We start from the raw sequence: 18999 nt of genomic DNA, 5'->3' as shown, positions 1-18999 counted from the left end.
TCCAGAATGCCTTGGAAAAGTACTCAAATGTCTATTTCTGTTACTGTCATTAGCTCTAAGAGCTAATTTAAATATGTTAACAACATTATGTTAAATTTTCTTAAACATTCATTAGCTCTCAAGGCTATTTATCATCTGCTGCTGTAGATAGATAGATAGATAGATAGATAGATAGATAGATAGATAGATAGATAGATAGATAGATAGATAGATAGTTTATCTTAGCTTAGCTAACCTTAGTGTATCTTAGCTTAGTTTAGCTTAGCTTACATTAGTTTATCTTAGCTTAGCTAACCTTAGTTTATCTTAGCTTAGCTTAGTTTACCTTAGTTTATCTTAGCTTAGCTAACCTTAGTTTATCTTAGCTTAGCTAACCTTAGTTTATCTTAGCTTAGTTTACCTTAGCTTAGCCTACCTTAGTTTATCTTAGCTTAGCTTACCATAGTTTATCTTAGCTTAGCTAACCTTAGTTTATCTTAGCTTAGTTTAGTTTACCTTAGTTGATCTTAACTTAGCTTAGCTAACCTTATTTTATCTTGGCTTAGTTTATCTCAGTTTACCTTAGTTTAGCTTAGCTTAGCTTAGTTTACCTTAGTTTATCTTAGCTTAGCTTACCTTAGTTTATCTTAGCTTTGCTTAGTTTACCTTACTATTTCTTAGCTTAGCTTACCTTACTTTATCTTAGTTTATCTTAGCTTAGATAACTTTAGTTTATCTTAGCTTAGTTTACCTTAGCTTAGCTTTCCTTAGTTTGTCTTAGCTTACCTTAGTTTACCTTAGTTTATCTTGGCTTAGCTTACCTTAGTTTATCTTAGCTTTGCTTAGTTTACCTTAGCTTTTCTTAGCTTAGCTTACCTTAGTGTGTCTTAGCTTAGTTTACCTTAGTTTATCTTAGCTTAGATAACCTTAGTTTATCTTAGCTTACCTAGTCTTAGTTTGTCTTAGCTTAGTTTAGTTTACCTTAGTTTATCTTAGCTTAGCTTACCTTAGTTTATCTTAGCTTAGCTAACCTTAGTTTATCTTAGCTTAGTTTACCTTAGCTTAGCCTACCTTAGTTTATCTTAGCTTAGCTTACCTTAGTTTATCTTAGCTTAGCTAACCTTAGGTTATCTTAGATTAGTTTAGTTTACCATAGTTTAGCTTAGCTTTGCTTAGTTTACCTTAGCTTTTCTTAGCTTAGCTTACCTTAGTGTGTCTTAGCTTAGTTTACCTTAGTTTATCTTAGCTTAGATAACCTTAGTTTATCTTAGCTTACCTAGTCTTAGTTTGTCTTAGCTTAGCTTAGTTTACCTTAGTTTATCTTAGCTTAGCTTACCTTAGTTTATCTTAGCTTAGCTAACCTTAGTTTATCTTAGCTTAGTTTACCTTAGCTTAGCCTACCTTAGTTTATCTTAGCTTAGCTTACCTTAGTTTATCTTATCTTAGCTAACCTTAGTTTATCTTAGCTTACCTTAGTTTACCTTAGTTTATCTTAGCTTAGCTAACCTTAGTTTATCTTAGATTAGTTTAGTTTACCGTAGTTTATCTTAGCTTAGCTAACCTTATTTTATCTTGGCTTAGTTTATCTTAGTTTACCTTAGTTTAGCTTAGCTTAGTTTAGTTTACCTTAGTTTATCTTAGCTTAGCTTACCTTAGTTTATCTTAGCTTTGCTTAGTTTACCTTAGTTTTTCTTAGCTTAGCTTACCTTAGTTTATCTTAGCTTAGTTTACCTTAGCTTAGCTTTCCTTAGTTTGTCTTAGCTTAGCTTAGTTTATCTTAGCTGAGGTTACCTTAGTTTATCTTAGTTTAGCTTACCTTAGTGTATCTTAGGTTTACTTAGTTTACCTTAGTTTTTCTTAGCTTAGCTTACCTTAGTGTGTCTTAGCTTAGTTTACCTTAGTTTATCTTAGCTTAGATAACCTTAGTTTATTTTAGCTTAGCTTGCCTTAGTTTATCTTAGCTTAGTTTACCTTAGCTTACCTTACCTTAGTTTATCTTAGCTTAGATAACCTTAGTTTATCTTAGCTTAATTTACCTTAGCTTAGCATTCCTTAGTTTGTCTTAGCTTAGCTTAGTTAACCTTAGTTTAGCTTAGCTTAGCTTAGTTTACCTTAGTTTATCTTAGCTTAGTTTACCTTAGTTTATCTTAGCTTAGCTTGCCTTAGTTTGTCTTAGCTTAGCTTAGTTTATCTTAGCTTAGCTTACCTCAGTATCTTAGTTTACCTTAGTTTACCTCAGTATATTTTAGTTTGGCTTAGCTAAGCATGGAGACCAATAGAAAAATTATTCAGGTGTACAACACAGTGTTTCTCTTGTGGATCGTCTTACTTCTGGTGGTTTTCTTACCTTCCAGCCTCTAATAAATTCAGGTGTTTGCTTTAGTGGGTTTTTTTAATGTATAATTACCTTGACAAAGTTTCTCTAATAACGCTAATAAAATATGCACTTGGATTACAACAGCCTTTGTTAGTTCTTTAAAGTATAGTTCAGTATTTCAACATTTTGTACGGTGGAAATGAAAACAATGTACAGTGAGTTTACCGTTTGTTTACATCACTAAAATAGGGAGGCTGTTGCTCCACAAAACACCAGAACTGAAGGAAGACATAAAAGAATTATGAAAATTACCCATGAGATAGTCTGTAGTTTCAGGCTCAACAGCATCAAAATCTGTTTTGTTCCACACATAGTGGGCAACCTGTAACACAGAGAAAGGGAGCATTTAAGCTGATAACAAGCTTTGTGGCTACTAAGTCACCTGCTGTTCTTGCTGTTCACAATCATACTTACAGCTACTTTTTTAACCTTATAGATACTAATCTTCCTATGTTTTTCTATATAATCAGAAAATAAAGTAGGCTAATCATTAACTCAGTATAGTATTATTAGTATATAATCACTATCATACGATCATATGAAAAAAATAGCATCATAACGTCTAATTTCTGTTCCGTAAATAAAGACAAATTTAAAGTCCAACATTAACAATCTGCCTTGTAATCGGTACAGAAAACTGATGATTTTAAAACATACCTTTTCTCACTGCTTATCCTCTAGCTCGAGCAGTAATTTGCTTTTTAATGTATTTATGTTGTGTGTTTTTGTTATTTTAGTGTAGTTTCATATAGTTTTTTTTTCTTGTCTATTGTTTTATTAGATATACTGGTTTATTTTATTTTACTGATGGCTTTCGTCATTTTATCTGCTTTGCTTTGTACAGCACTTTGGTTAACTTTTTAAATGTGCTTTATAAATAAATTTGACTTGACAATCATTAACTTTGCCCATGTCATACTGGATTAGAATCCTGCCATTGTTTTATTCTATTTTTTTAGAGTGTGAGTTTCAGAGTTTCAGAGTTTCAAACCAAAGCAGAAAGAGCACGCTGCTAAAAATAACAACTTTTCAGCATTGTGGACAAAACTCTGAAAATGTGAGGGTGAATTGGAGGTTTAAAACTCTGCAAAACCAAAAAACAGTGTTGTACCCAGAGCTCACATATAAAATGATGTTTGCACATGATTTTATAATTTCAAAACTAAATTTTCAAGGTTTCAAAAGTTTTTTTTGCAAACATGCAAACAGTTTTTAGATCTCATACTACTTTTTCCAAACGAATGTGGTGGGACAACAATGCCATGTTTGAAACTCTGAAAATGTTTGCTTGAAAAAGCAACAGGGTGAAATAAGAGGTAAATATGAGGCTGAAACTCTGTAATGTGCTTGTTGCACTTGTGAAAAATAAAAATTCTATTACAAAATTGTGCTTGTAGATATTCAAACCTTTTTTCAGACATTCAAAATACTTTTCAATAAATTTAAAAAGATTTTTCCAGACATGCAAAACTAACACTTTTAACACGGACATTCAAGTTTTTTTAAAAGTTTTTGCTTCCTGTTTCAGATTATAGTCTCATCCCATCATGTCAAAGCTGGATTTTACTGAAGAACCAGAAGTTTGTTTTTACACCATTTGATGACCTCAGAAGTTTGAGGTTTTGGACACTGCAGACTGTTTTCCAGCTCAATCTTAATATTTCACATTTTTCACTGCAACAAAAGCTTTATCTGCATGCTCCACTCTGAGGTTGATGTCCTTCTAGCTGAATGCATTTCATTTCTATCACAAAAAATAATCCATATTTTTGCCATCTGAAGAAAAAATAAAGCTTTCCTTTGCTCTGAGTTAGCTCCTGTAAAAGTTATGTGAGTTTTTCTGGGCTTGTCTTAAAGAACAACGAGTCAGTGAAGACCAGAATGTACTGAAACTTTCTGCTTGCCGATGTTGATGCTAGACATCGTCCTTCTGGAGAACATGAAGGAATCCCAGAGACAATCAGAAAGCATGCCAGCGTTACCTTTCCCAGCTTCAGGCTTTGCCACTCCTTGATGAGGTCTCGTCCATCTCTTCTCCTGCCCCTAGAGGTGAAGTCTGCAGGGTACTCTGGATCTTTGGTACCCCTGGGGGTCATGTACTTTCTACCTCCACCAATGATCACCTGGAAACACAAATATAGTAATAAACCAACATGTCCAAACATTCTCATGTCAACGACCCGTGTCATGAGGACTCACATCAATGTCTACGTTCTTGATGAGCTGGGACGATATGTCGGTGCAGCCGTCCTTCTTGGCAGCATCGGGCATGTCGGCATCGCTGTACCACTTCCTGCTGGCACTGTGGGCGTACGCAGTTGCTGGGGTGGCATGCTGCACTCGAGTGGTGGTTACTATGCCAACAGACTTTCCTGAAAACAACAGGTGGGATGCTTGTTAGAAAAGTGAGGAACACACTGAGGAGTAGTGTGTGGGGTTCAATTACTGCCAGAAACTTTCTGGAAGTGAGGACTGAGATATATCCAAAGCCAAAACTATGATTTAGTGATAAATCTATTAAAGTATTTTTAAAATTTTTCTGATGAGGAAGCAGATTTAGTTATTAAAGGGGTCCTATGATGGTATTTCCAGTTTTCTGAGCTTTCTACAGTGTTACAGTGTTGAATCCTCATCAGACATGTGAACGACACCGTTTTTTATCACCTAAACGCATGTTTGAGTTTGAGTTTGAGTTCCAGCACGCTCTCCGTTCGGTTTCCATGGCGACGGAAAACGCGTCGTTTTAGAGAGTTTTTTCTACTTGGAAATCCTTGTGACGTCCCGGGGGATAAGGTTCGGTGATTGGTTGCCTTCTACTGGTTAACAAGGGCATGTACAAATACATCAGGCGGGTGGAAAACGTGGGATAAAGTTATTTCCAACGATGGCTGGTGAGTTTACCAAAGAGAGACATCCTGCTGCATTCGTTGCTGTGGGTTGCTGTTTTCCACTTCGTTTTCAGGGTCTGATTCAGGTTCCAACATGTAGGGCTGTATGCTATGTGTTGACATTGTATTTTGTTTTTTTATTGAGTTCATATGAGCCTAATCCTTCTGTTTATGAGATGTTACAATGACGGCGAAAGCAAGTGTGGTGCACGCTCCCGATGTAGCGCGGTGGCGGGAGGCGGGGCTTAATGCGGAAGAGTCTCAATCCACTCGTTTTGCCCGCAGGCTGATCTGACAGCCTACGGAGAGGGTCGGTCTGAAGTAAATAAAGCCATTTGTAACAATAACTCGATCAATCCCAGCCCTTCTGGTCTCAGAAATAAAAATAAATTAAACTGAAATGCACATAATAGTTCCACTTTAAAGTTAAATTAAAACCACAGTAAATATTAATATTAAACCTCACATCTTGATCTTTATGCACATAAAATCCTTCTTTCTGTTGATGCTTTGTTGTGTCTGTGACAGCTAACGTGATGCAGGACGGCCTTCTGCTGGTGCCCTCCTACTCATTACTTATTTTTAGCCTAATTGCTCTGCTATGAGTCTGACACACACCAGGATGCCTGCCGGCTTACAATGACAAGTCCAAAGGTACCTTCATTAGAAGCTGGAGTGGCGCCTGAACTGTCTGATGTGCTTCAGATGTAAAACTGCTAAATACAAAGTTTAAAACTAAACTGTCTGGCTGGTGTGATCTGATAAGTGTGTTTATATCTCATGAATGGAGTGAAACATTGAAGTTCCAGTGGCAAAACATGTGACTTCATGAGGAAGTACATGGTAATACATAAACTAATGTAATTTATAGTACTTGTTTAGCTGAAGTGGAAGTTGTTTTCAGTCTCCTTGAGACATCATCCAGTTTTTAAACTCCAGTTTAAACATGAAGAGAACAGCGTGTTTGGGTGAGATGCTCCTCTCTGTTGTGATCATTGACAATGCTGAAAAGCCTACTGGTGAGATTACTAACTGACCATAAGAGCCAGATGTTGATGAAAATATTATAAACAAGGGGACATTTGAGTTTTAATGTTGAAGTGGAAAATGAAAAGGTCACGTGCACCTTCCTTACAAGATAGAAGTTTAATGTAGCCGACAAAAGCACGATGAAGACAAAAATGCTTTGTGTAACTGTACAATCTAGCGCCTCTTTTCCATCAGTATCAGCTTGTCTCAACTTAACTCGTCTCAGCTTGGTCCTGTTTCTTTTCCGTCACAGTTTACTACCAGGTCTAAAAGGGGCGGGGTTTGTGTGAAATCACTGTGATGTCAGTGTTGTGCACGGCAAGCTTTATAACAACAAAGGACCTAGAGGCAATCTTCTACTTGTTCTGCGGCTCGCTGGTCGCTGACCATAAATCGTATCCATTTGTTGGAACCACTTCCAGTCTCGTCTGTTTGATCCACTCCAACCATTGTGGTCCTTGACCTGCCGATAGTCACTTCTGAGCTTTTTCAGCTCTTCTCGACAACTCCGTTCCTAGCTGTAGCCATCGAGTCGGAAAGCTCTTGATAGATATTTTCATTTCGCGTCACTCCTTCTAGTTCCCTCTGTATCCTTTCCTCAGCAACCAAGCAAAGAAATGTCTCCACCTCAGTGTTCGACCACGGAACAAACTTTTGTTGCACCATTGCTTGTCACGTAATGTTAACAACTTGTGGAGTCGCTCTTCCAGTGATTTCACTCCCTGACCCCTGACTGGACGCGCCCCTGACCAATAGCGACCCAACTCAGCTCACTTAGAACCTGGGCTGAAAAGTTACCAAAAAAAGTACCGGTAAACGAGTACAAAAGCCTCGTGGAAAACCCTACAAACTGAGCTGAGGTGAGTTAAGTTGAGACAAACTGATACTGATGGAAAAGGGCCATAAGAAAAGTAACTGTTTCTACTTTGTAGACTAAATATTGAAGACAGAGATCAGTAGCAGCCTTCATTTTTCTCACTTTTGGGTGCCCCCCCTCAGTTAACATTTTTTACCCCCTGTGCCCCCACTTAAAAAATACTCTGGATCCGCCCCTGCAAGAAACATGTGATGATAGAGTGGAGGTTTTTTAAATGTGCTTTTTAACATCATATTCTATAGTTTCTCTTTCAGGTCAATGACTAAAAATAGTTTTTTGGTGCTACATAACACACACACACACACACACAAACATACACCTTCACACACCTACAGTCAGTCTACAGAGCTGCTCCTGTCTATAGCCAATGACAAGAGTGGAGACAATGAGAGTCAAGGACTTTCCTACTGTGGTTTCTCCTGAGTCCCTGCAGCCTGCAGCCGAGCGCTCGGCTGGAAAATCAAGTTCAGAAAAGACCTGGGGGGGTTTCTGTTGTCTCCAGGACACTGAGAGAAATCTGCTCTTTAAGCAGGGTTACTGTCTGTGCTGCAGAAGTCTGGTTTCTCCTGGTTCTAGCTTCATGTAGACATGCATTGTGACTCTGGTTCAGTGGTTTGAGCTCAGCTTTGGGCTCCTCCTGCAGGTCAGATCTGCTCAGGTAACCTTCAGTTCACAGAATACGTTCAGTATCCTTAACGCCGTACTCACCAGCCACAGTTTGTGCAACTTTGTGTGAATTTTCTGATTGTATTTTCTAGTCTGTAGCAACATTAAGATGTACATAAAACCCATTTCTTATGGTCTGAAAGACTCTCCGACTCAGTGAGGAGAATATCAGGCTGAATCTGTAGAAAGCAGGACTTCTAGGTCATTTTTAAGACTATTAACTGCTTCATAAAAGAAAAGAGTTCCTCCTCATCCCAACAGCTCGATAAATAAGCCGGTCCCCGTGGTTTCTAGCTCTGAATGCTACTGCTACTTATGAGACATAATTTATCTGTGCTGTGGGGACCTCACCTGCATCTTTGGCCCACTTCAGGATGGACGTGACCTCGTTCCCCTTCTGGGTTTTGCAGACCCCGTTACGTGCCGCCGCGCTCACTCCAATGGTGTTCAGGTTGGTTTTCACTCCACACAAATACGCTGTGGCTGTGGCTGCGCTGTCGGGAATCTGGAAGTCCACGCTGTAGGTCTGCGGGACACACACACATGCAGAAACAGAGTAAACTTCTAGACAACATGAGCCTGATGTGAATAATGACAACAGGTAGTCAACAGAACTAAAAACGAACTATTACTGTCATATTTTTAAAATGTTTTGACAAATAAATAAGTATTTTCCTTCATATTTGTAAAAACACTTTTCCAGCTCTAACTGAAGGATAAAAACACAATAATAAAACCAAGTAAAGAAAGTGCCAAAAAGAAACATTTAGAGTACAACTAGTACATTTATAATATCAGTATATTAAAGGGGGTCAGAAAAGCATTAAAATCATCTGTAACATCTTCACTTATCACATAAAGAACATCTGGAGGATTACAGGACTGATATATGTATCTATCTTTACAGTAATGCTGTCCTTACAGGTCTCCCTAAAACCTCCATCAGACAGCCGCAGTTAGTCCAGATCTAGTCCTCACTAAGACCAGGAACCTGGATCTCATAACTCCAGTCCTCAGACTGGTTTGCTGTCTGTCAAAGAATTAACTTCTAGATCCTGTTGGTTTAAAATGACCAATACTATTTATCCATGTGCTGATATATTCTAGATTAGGGCAGGGATCCCCAGTCCAGGTCCTCAAGGACCAGAGTCCTGCAGGTTTTCCAAGTGTCCCCGCTGCAACACACCTGATTCAAATCAATGTGTATCTAGCAGACATGTGCAGAGTCTGAGTCAGGTGTGTTTCAGCAGGAACATTTGGAAAACCTGCAGGACAGCGGTCCTCGAGGACCAGGGTTGGGGATCCCTGGATCAGGTTAGTTCATGTAAATTTAGTCAAAAAGACAAAAACAGTTTCTGTATAGTTAAATCCTTTTGGGACAGGTTTTATGAGGGATTATCATAAACATGAATGTAGTATCTGCTTGTGATTAGAATAAAGTTAAAATTGGTTTTTTTGTGTAATATTGTTGTTAACATTTAAATTAAAAAAAAACAACTGAAGATTTTTCAAGGTTTCTCTGAATTATCAGGCATTTATCTCTTTTTTTTTTTTACATTGTAAACCATAACTATCTTTTTGTATGTTTGAAACTGTTTAGTAAAGTAGGAAAACAAACATTCCTTCCTACTGCTTCAAGCGAGCTTTACAGGACGCCATGGTGGGATGTGTGTGAGGCCATAAAGAAACATTTTGATTGGACGATTTCTTGTCCTGATGGATGTGTTGGACAGGTTTCAGCATGAGCTTGTTAAAGTCAGACAAAACCACTCAGTTTTACACGTATTTTGCAGGAAAGATGAATGAAAATCAAACATAATATTGTTATATAATCCATAATGTTTCCAATTCAGACAAGTAGCTTGTTGTCTTATATGCAGCGGCTGTTTCACTTCACATGGAGGAAAACTTTCCTCATCAGAGGAAACTACAGGTTCATATTCAGTACTGACAGTTTAGCGACATGCATCTCCTACATACTGCTAACGTGATGTTGCAGCATGTAAGACTCACTAGCTTAATAATAGCATGTTCCAGACACTTTTATTATTTTACAGCAGTCCTGGTCCTCGAGGACCAGGTTTTCCAAGTTTCCCTGCTGGACTCAGACTCAGTTCTGCACGTGTCTGCAAAATACACAACAAGTGTGTTGCAGCAGGGACACTATGAAAACCTGCGGGACTCCAGCCCTGGAGGACCCGGATGGAGGATCCCTGTTTTACAGTAATGACTGACTGCAACTCTACTGACGGTTTACAGGTAACGTTCAGGCATCCGTGCAGCCACCTGTGTGTGTGTGTGTGTGTGTGTGTGTGTGTGTGTGTGTGTGTGTGTGTGTGTGTGTGTGTGTGTGTGTGTGTGTGCACACCTTAGCCAGTCCCACATGTGGAAACGTGTCCATGGTCATCACAGTCTCCTCTCCGGTGCGGTTCTGCAGCTGTCCTTTCAGGATTCGAGCTGCTGTGTAGGTTGTGAGTCCCATACCTGACCAAACACACACCATCACAAGCACACACATATTTTATACTCTGACCTTCACACACCGTGATGCTTTAACACAGGGGTGTCAGGCTCAAATTCACAGAGGGCCAAAATTAAAAAGAGGAGCAAAGTTGAAGACCAAACTCATTTTTTTATTCAGAAAGTGACGGTTATGATGTGTTTTTCTTGTCTTTGAGATACAGCACTGTATTAACATTTTCATATATTAAATAATAGTTCGGCTTATTTTTGCTTAAACATTGAACCCAGAACCAATTTTTTTAAAAACCTGAAATAAATATCAGGTCTCTATATCTGGAACTTTGTAGCCTTAAATCTTTTCATCACAGACCATGAAGGCCAACACCTAAAAAAAAAAAAAAAAATTATCTCTTTCAACTTTGAACAGGGGGCTGCACGGTGGTGCAGTGGTTAGCACTGTGGCCTCACAGCAAGAAGGTCACTGGTTCGATCCTTGGCTGGTTTGGTCAGTGGCCTTTCTGTGTGGAGTTTGCATGTTCTCCCCGTGTATGCGTGGGTTCTCTCTACCTACTCCGGCTTCCTCCCACCATCCAAAAGACATGCATGATAGGTTACTCTAAATTGCCCCTAGGCGTGAGTGTGATCATGAGTGTGGTTGTTCATCTCTCTGTGTGGCCCTGCGATGGACTGGCGAGCTGTCCAGGGTGTACCCTGCCTGTTGCCCAAAGCCAGCTGGGATAGGCTCCAGCTTCCCCGCGACCCTGAATTGGAATAAGCGGTTCAGAAAATGAATGAATGAACTTTGAACAGACCATGCCTTCAGTAAATAACATCATATTTATCCAGTTTTGTTTGCTTCTATTGTGATGATGCACATGGGTCCATTCCAGATACTCCGGTCCAGAGTCCAGCTCACCAAGACATTATTGTGGGATTTGTAGTGTTAGGGGTACGTGTGCTGCATGGATCAGCGGGCCAGATGTAATACATATTTGAAATCATCTTGCGGGCCAAATATAGTTTTAGTGCAGGCCTGAGTTTGACATGTATGCCTTAACACCTGGCTCAACAGGTGTGTGTCTCAGCTGCTGAGCCCGGTGAGGCTGTTCAGGAGATGACTTACCATCTCCCAGGAAGAAAATGATGTTTTTGGCAACGTTGGCGTTGAGCTTTCTGTCCAACACTTGCTGTAGATTCTCCCTGGCCTGCCTCCTCCAGTACTCAGGGTCCTCCTCCTCTACTGCAGACAAACAGATCAAACTGGTGTTAATCCAGAAATAACTGGCTGCACAATGTGAAGTGCATCTAAAAGCCAGGTTTCATGTTGGTGAAGACTTGTCTCTCACGTCGGTTTGCACAAATCACAGCTTAAAGTTTAGAACGAGTGATATTCCTCAACTTTATGACATTGCAAAGTGCTTGAGTGGCTCTTCAAAAGTACGGCGTGTCCTTGCACAGGTGTAACTTTATGCTTTGAAGCAGCATCAAACTGAGAGTCAAAGAGGCTCCGTGTGCATCCTGCAGCAGATCGCCGGGAGCAGAATGAAAGCTGTCCTCTGGGACTCCACCGTGGGTGTCAGGATGCTTGTTTGTAGCAGCAGCTGTCATATCTCACTCTCGTGCTCTCTTATCTGCTGCCGTACATCTATGAGTGCTGTAAACAGTTTGATACGGCCGCAGTTGCGCAACTCCACGTGGACTGAATGTACTGATCTGAAAGTTCCTCTGAAGCTACACAGAAGGCTTAAAGCATGAAAACTAAGGTGAAAACTGAGGAAGGATGAAGGAGAAGAAAAGGGAAAGCAGAGATGTGAATCCTGAAAGGCAGGTGATTAAGTTTTAAATGAGAGAATTAGATTTTACAAACTTGTTACGAACTCAGATATTTGGTTATTTTTTTACATAAATATTTTTGAGCACTTGGATTTCCTAAACGTCACTGTTTATTGTGTTGCTGCAGTGAGATCACCTTCAGCTTTGATATCAGGTCTAAATCCCTGTTTTAACAAACTCATGTAATGTCACAGCACTGATGTTTACTGGGAATACACACACAGACCAGTATCCAGTTTTTGACTCACACCACCCGTTTCCATCTTAGTTTTTTGCAAGATAAAGGCGAAATTTGTAAAGTTTCAACAAACAACGATTGTGATTTGCAGGCATTTTGTCCATAAAGCCGCAAATCTGGTCAAATCTGGTCCAGCTGACGAGTTTCTATGAGAATTGTGGTTCATGCATTGCAGCCACGTCACGTTATTTCAGGGTTTTCCACTTGTTCCGGAAAATTTGCCACGGCTTTTCAAAGCCTTTCTCCCTCCTTTCCCTTTGAAATTCATTATAAAGTCTGCGTTTTGACGTTGTTTGCTGCAAATTTGCCAGAAATGAAGTGGCCATGACCCCTTCATGTGACGTCTGGCCGCGTGTAAATGCGGAAAAAGTGTTTCTATGTACGATATTCTTCCATAGAAAAACATCTGAAATGCATCATAAAACATAAAAATGTTTTAGCAATATTTGATAGTTAGTTTTGGGTTTTTTTTCAGAAATGTTGCGATATTTAAATTTAGCACAAGTCTCGGTGTGATGGAAACCAACGCAGCTGCCATCTGGCTGACAATGCTCCTACGAGGACAGAGGAAGAACTCAGGAACAAAGAAACATGAAGAAAGCACTTCAAACCCCAACTGGACTTTTATCAAATAAATAAACAAAGCAAAAAAAAGAGAGAATAAGGAAAAAAACAGCAAGAATGTTCTTGTTGAAACCAATCGAGACTCTCAGACAGAAGTTGCCAGACGACAAAACGTTCAAAAATGAGTCGAGTCGCCGCATCCTGATGCAGGGTGGCGAAGAATGTTCACGCCTACAGGAGAGACCCAACAGCTGCTTCATAAACTCATCATGGCACCGCACAGGAAGCAGCATATAGATCTACACTCAGACATCCATCTGCATCGCTAGACAGGACACCTTGCTAACGACAGACATGTCCACATTTCGGAAAAAACAAAGATGGTTTGATAAGAAAATCATGTCTGAAAACACAACTTACAATGCAGCTTTCACAACCAGCTCCACGCTGGAGAGAAACAGCTTTAATAAGCAGGTTGGAGAGCCGTCAGGTGGAAAGGACTCGGATGGGCAGCAGATGGGTTTGGTGAGTCCGTGGTGCAACGTGACCTTAATGACTCAGTCCTGTTTCCACAAACAGGTCCGGGTCTGTAGGCTTCTTATTTCTGTTACACGGGCTACCTGAACGTCTGCTCCGTCCCACTTTTGTTGGACTCCTCAGCATGAAGCTCTTCTGCGACTCGATCGTGGGAACAGCACCAGGGTTACATATATGGTGGTTAGTTGTTTAAAGCCACACAGCAGGAGATCAGAAACTGCTGGATGTCCTCCTCCATTTCTGGGTCCTCTTCTTTGTTTCAATTTGATGAAGGCGTTGTCGTCACGCTACTCTGCACAGACACACCTACCAGGTGCAGGTTACAACTGACTGTGGGAACGCAACAGAGATCACGATTTACTGTGCCAAACCATCCCACTCTGAGCCGGGAACGCTGCTGGAAACTGCTGGAATGAACAAATATTCCTTCAACAGTTTAAAGCTACAACCATTTAACCTCACTAACTGGTTGAACCTGAAGAAGCCTTTCAGATGAAGGTGAAACCAACAAAAAACAAGTCCAGCTGACTTTACTCGAGCCTGGATGACTGAGGATCTACACACATATGCCACAATGTTTATTTTACATTCACAGCTTGACTCAGACATGATGGAGAGTCAAACTGTCGCTTGAAGTCTTCTCCATAACATCCCAGAGCTCCCAGTGGGATCCAGGTCTGGACTCACTTTGTTGTCTTAAAACATTCTCCAGTCACCACAGAAGAAAAGAAATGAGTCATGGAAAGTGCTGACTCAGCATTCAGTCGGCTTTGTTGTGGTGTGTACATCACTGCTGAGCTTCAACCAGCTGAAGCAGCTTCAGCTTTAATCCTGGTCTGCATCTTCACGTTCTCCATGTGGCTTTTCTCTAAACAGAATCAGCTTCTAACCAGCATTTTACTCCACGTCTTCAACTGTGTGGGTGCTTTTGGATGCATTTAACTTTTCCTCTTGAACCTCCTTTGATCCACTTTTTCTCTCCAGACTTTTATGTATTTTTATTTCATATGTTTATATTTAGCCAGATGCCATTTGGTTTCATGCTCTGAAACCTGCAGGAACTTCAGCTCTGAGATGAGAAAGCTGGATGGACGTCTGGACTTTAACTTGACTGGTCCAACACAACAACTTGCTGCAGGAACTGGTTTCTCTTGACGATCCTGTTCACATCTAAATGTTCGGATATCTTCTCAGGAGCTGAGTAGCAGCTTTCTGGTCTCAGTCCTACCGTTCCAGACAGATTCACAAACACCATTAATGTTATATGTAGCAGAGGTCTCCCCATGTTTCTGATATTCAGGACTAAAGATTAAAGATTCCTTTATTTGTCCCACAGCAGGGAAATTTACAGCGCAGCAGCAGCAAAAACCCACAGAGGAAAAAACCATCAGAGATACAGGGCAAAAGAATAACTTTAGAAATAGTAATGAATATAGAATATTGAAATAGATAAAGAATTAAATAATCCAAGATAACAATTTTAACTGTGACTATACCTGTACATAGTGCAGAGTTTACCTGAGAATACACGTAATATTTCTGGTATGAATAGTGTAGAAGTCCACAGATAAATCTGCTCTATTCGTTATGCAACTTCCTTTAATGAGCTCACATGTGTTTCTGATCTTTAGTGGTCAATCTCTACTTTGTTGTCTGACTCTAGTTTCCTTCATTCGGTCAGCCCAAACTCTTTGTAAACTGTTTTATAATCCGTTTTACAAACCGTTTCCATCCTGATGAGCATCAGCATCCTCGGATAGCTTCTTTAGTAACCAGGTTTGTTCTGATCAGGTGGTTTTTCTTTAAATGAGACACACACTGGATCACTTATTAAAAATACCAGATGTTGGTGGTTTAATCTCCAAATGTGTTGGTTCCCTGACTTCTGACAATTACAGAGGTGGAGTACAGCATCATCCAGCTTAATAATCAACCAAATGGTTTATAATGTGTTTTAATCAGGTGACCTTGTCTGATTTTATCAGCTGTGTGAAAACATGATGATGCTGAAGGTTAAATCAGTGTGTAAACACAGACGAGTAAACTATACGTATGAATGCATATTTATATGCATATGTACGTAGGTTGTTCTCTCTCTCTTATTCTTTCTTTCTCTACGAAGTATATTTCTGTTTTCTCTTCTTTTCGATTCTGTCTCTCTTCTGTCCTCTCCGGTCCGGTCCAGCAGTACAAACCCTGTAATACCAACAATTATGCAAAATAAATAGAAAAATAAGATAAGAATCCAGAATATCAATGGGATCATTATATCTATAAAGCTCCCCTTGGCAAAGTAAATTTGTGCAGAATAAAGCATATAGACAATCATTCTGCTTTGCTTAAATGCTGGACAAGACAAAAAAAGGAGTAAAGTACAACAGATGAAAACATTTAAACTGAGATTACATAATATCTTTAAAGTCTTCTGGAGGGGCTTATCAAAGATTCTGCTTCAAGTTTGGACTAAAGATAATTTATGTTCAAGTTTATGTTCAAGGCAGTAAGAAAAAAATGAATGTTTATAAATGCATGAGAGATAATAAAAAAAAAAATCTGAGCAGAAGAAATCTTAAGAAAGTGCTGCAAGGACATCGAGCACAGGTGTCAAACTCCAGTTCTCAAGATCTGGTATCCTGCATGCTCCTGTTGTCTCCATGCTCCAACACACCCGACCAAATTTAATAAACAAGTTGACAAGAAGCTCCTGGATCAATTTCACTTGCATCAGGTGTGTTGAAACAACAAAAACCTCCTGGATACGGCACTCAAGGACTAGTTTGACACCCCAGGCATGGAGAAATAAGATAAATATCACAAATAAAGCGAAGTACTGGAACTAGTTTACCCACAGATTCAGTTCTGGTCTTACCCTTGGCGATGGAAAATCCCAAAGCGACAAGCAAGAAGAGCGACGTGATGGTCACCCTCGTCCACTCCATGGTCACGTTGAAGTGGAAGACCTTCTGCTGCGATCTTCCAAAAGATCATCTCAGCCTCCAATCACACCTGCTGCTTTTATCAGCCTGTCATAAATACATAAACCTCTGACCTCAGACTGAGGAACTGTAGCTGTTGTTAGATCAGAGGAGAGAGGTTTTAAATCAATGTTTACGACCAAACAAGTTGAGACCCTGTGGAAAATGTAAATGAAACTGAATACATTGATGGGAACATCAACTGGTATACTTCCAGAAGAACATAAACAACGTATCAAATGATGGAAATTAGTCATTTTACATTTTTGTGGAAAACACGAGTTCATTGTTAAATTGGTGGCAGCAACACATTATTTATAAGTTGGAACGTGAACAAATAAAAGCCTGGAAAAGTAGTTTGTACAAATAAAAACAAATGGACAAGCATTCGGTTACCAATTGAGTCCATTAGCAACAGGTCTGTAACACAACTGGGTATGAAAGGAGCATTTAAGAGAGGCAGAGTCTCTCAGATGTAAATCTGTACACCAATCTCAGAAATGTCAGAAAATATTAAAGAACTAACCATCTACAGTGTTTCATTTCTAACGATACAGAGAATGAGGAGTAATCCTGCATGAGACCAGGTCTAAACTGCTGGTCTGGAAGCTGTCAGGCAGCACTACAGGAGAACCAGACATGATTCGACTGGAAGTCACAGCATGGACTCAGGAAGATTCCAGAAATCTGTCTGTGAACCCAGTTCAGCCTGAAATCCACTCATGCAGTTAAAGCTTCATCATATGTGAAGAGGATCCAGAAACACGCCATCTTCTCTGGACCAAAGCTCATTTAAAATGTTCTGAGTGGAAACCTGCATGAAGATGTGGAATAGTTTGTGGACAGCATGGACGGCGTGTCCTGCAGACTAAAGAGGAGAGGGAGCATCCAGCTTGTTATCAGCCTGCATCTCTGATGGGATGGGGTTGCATTAGTGCCGATGGCGTGGGCAGCTTCCACATCTGGGAAGCTCCATCAATGCTGAAACATCTGCTCCCATCCAGACAACGTCTCTTTCAGGGAAGACCTTGCAGGTTCCACCATGCTGGACCACATCCTGCATCATCACAGCAACATGGTGGAACAGGAGAACTAGTCTGCCTGAAGGCCAGACCTTTCACCAGTACAAACATCTGGAGCATCATGAAACTAAAACCTCAGGTCCAGGTCCAATGAAGAGCCAGGTCTAAAAGCACAAACTTAGAGCAGAAATCCAGTAACAAGGTCCAGGACTGTAGCGCAGCGAGAATCCTCCATCAGACCAGACTGGGACAACATTCCTCTCCTAAACCTCCAGCAACTGGTCTCCTCGCTTCCTCCTAACAGCTGTGTTGTTGCCATCCAATTCTGATTAACGTCTGATGTACTGTTTATGGTCTACTGGGAGTAAAATATGGGTGGATTTGATCTGTAAACCCCTGCATTGGCTTTTTATTTACATGTCACACACCAGCTCAACTTATTTTAAATTGGATATGTATCATTTATGATGCTGTGCTAAAGGTCAGAAATATTACAGTGAACTGTCAACTGTGGAACAATGTGTTTGTGTGCATCTCATCGTAAATGGACTTTATCCAGCAGAGTTATGCAAGTGAGAAAGACAGAGTCCACTGGGACGGAGCTGGATGGCAGACACATGCAGTCATTGATTTTCAATGAATTCATTAGAAACAGAAGAACACTCCTATTTAATCTTTCAGACCAAAAGGTCTCAATCACTGATACTCAGACAGAAAGAAGCACCATGGCAACAGATGCAGTTAGTCTTTGCTTCTCACACAAACACTGATAATGACACATCAGAGCAAACTTGATGACATAATGTCGCCTCCATACTTTGTCAAGTAGTTTGTTAGAATTTCTCAGCAGTAACCAAAACACTAAACACTACACTGCTGAACATACTGTATGGAGGACACCTTGCATGTTCATGTCAGTCATGTAAAGTGCTCCTTAAGATGCTGTTTCCTGACAACATGCTGGAACTTGTGTCTCAAGCTGATGCTAAATAACATGTTGCTCTATGTTTTTTTCACCATCTTCACATTTCATTATTTGGTAAATTCTTTCTTCTCTTCTAAATATTCTTCTGACAGAGTTCCTCAACCTCTCCAGCACTTTTAACACCGTAAAGCAGGGATCTTCAAATCCGGTCCTGGTGGACCAGTGTCTTGCAGGTATTTGATGTTTCCTTTCAGTAACACACCTGATTCAAATCAAAGTGATCTCTCCAGTTTGTTGTGAAGCTCTGCACATGTCTGATAATGACTCATTCATTTGAATCAGGTGTGGTGCAGCAGTGAAACATACCTGCAGGATACCATCCCTCTAGGACCGGACTTCCAAGAATCCCTTCCAAGCCTCCCAAACTGAAATAAAGTCATGGGTATGGGGGTGGCCCCCTCCCTGACATCCTGACCACAGTACATCAAGATGGGATATGGAACGTAGCACTGGGGCTCCACGGGTGACTTTAGGTACAGCTAAGTCCCACCACATACAAAAGTTTTCAGAATATACCAGGGAAGTCCAGCTCTGGTCCTAAAGAGACAAAATCCTGCAGGTTTTCC

General features: G+C 40.2%; 1 protein-coding gene across 1 annotated transcript in view; it reads right to left on the bottom strand.

The window, feature by feature from the left end:
- The window catches only part of alp3 (alkaline phosphatase 3), a gene marked incomplete at both ends in the record, with an annotated part of 32245 nt that extends 15855 nt beyond the window's left edge, over positions 1–16390 (bottom strand). The window contains 7 exons of the mRNA XM_079246653.1: positions 2609–2678; positions 4339–4479; positions 4556–4728; positions 8168–8342; positions 10185–10300; positions 11403–11519; positions 16321–16390. Coding sequence (XP_079102779.1) covers positions 2609–2678; positions 4339–4479; positions 4556–4728; positions 8168–8342; positions 10185–10300; positions 11403–11519; positions 16321–16390 — 862 coding nt within the window. The remainder of the gene's footprint in view (positions 1–2608; positions 2679–4338; positions 4480–4555; positions 4729–8167; positions 8343–10184; positions 10301–11402; positions 11520–16320) is intronic.
- Between the last annotated feature and the right edge of the window lie 2609 nt (positions 16391–18999).

This window comes from Telmatherina bonti (genome assembly GCF_933228915.1).
Source record: "Telmatherina bonti genome assembly, chromosome: 9".
In the NCBI taxonomy this organism is placed as follows: Eukaryota; Metazoa; Chordata; class Actinopteri; order Atheriniformes; family Telmatherinidae; genus Telmatherina; species Telmatherina bonti.
This window is presented reverse-complemented; position numbering and strand designations above follow the sequence as displayed.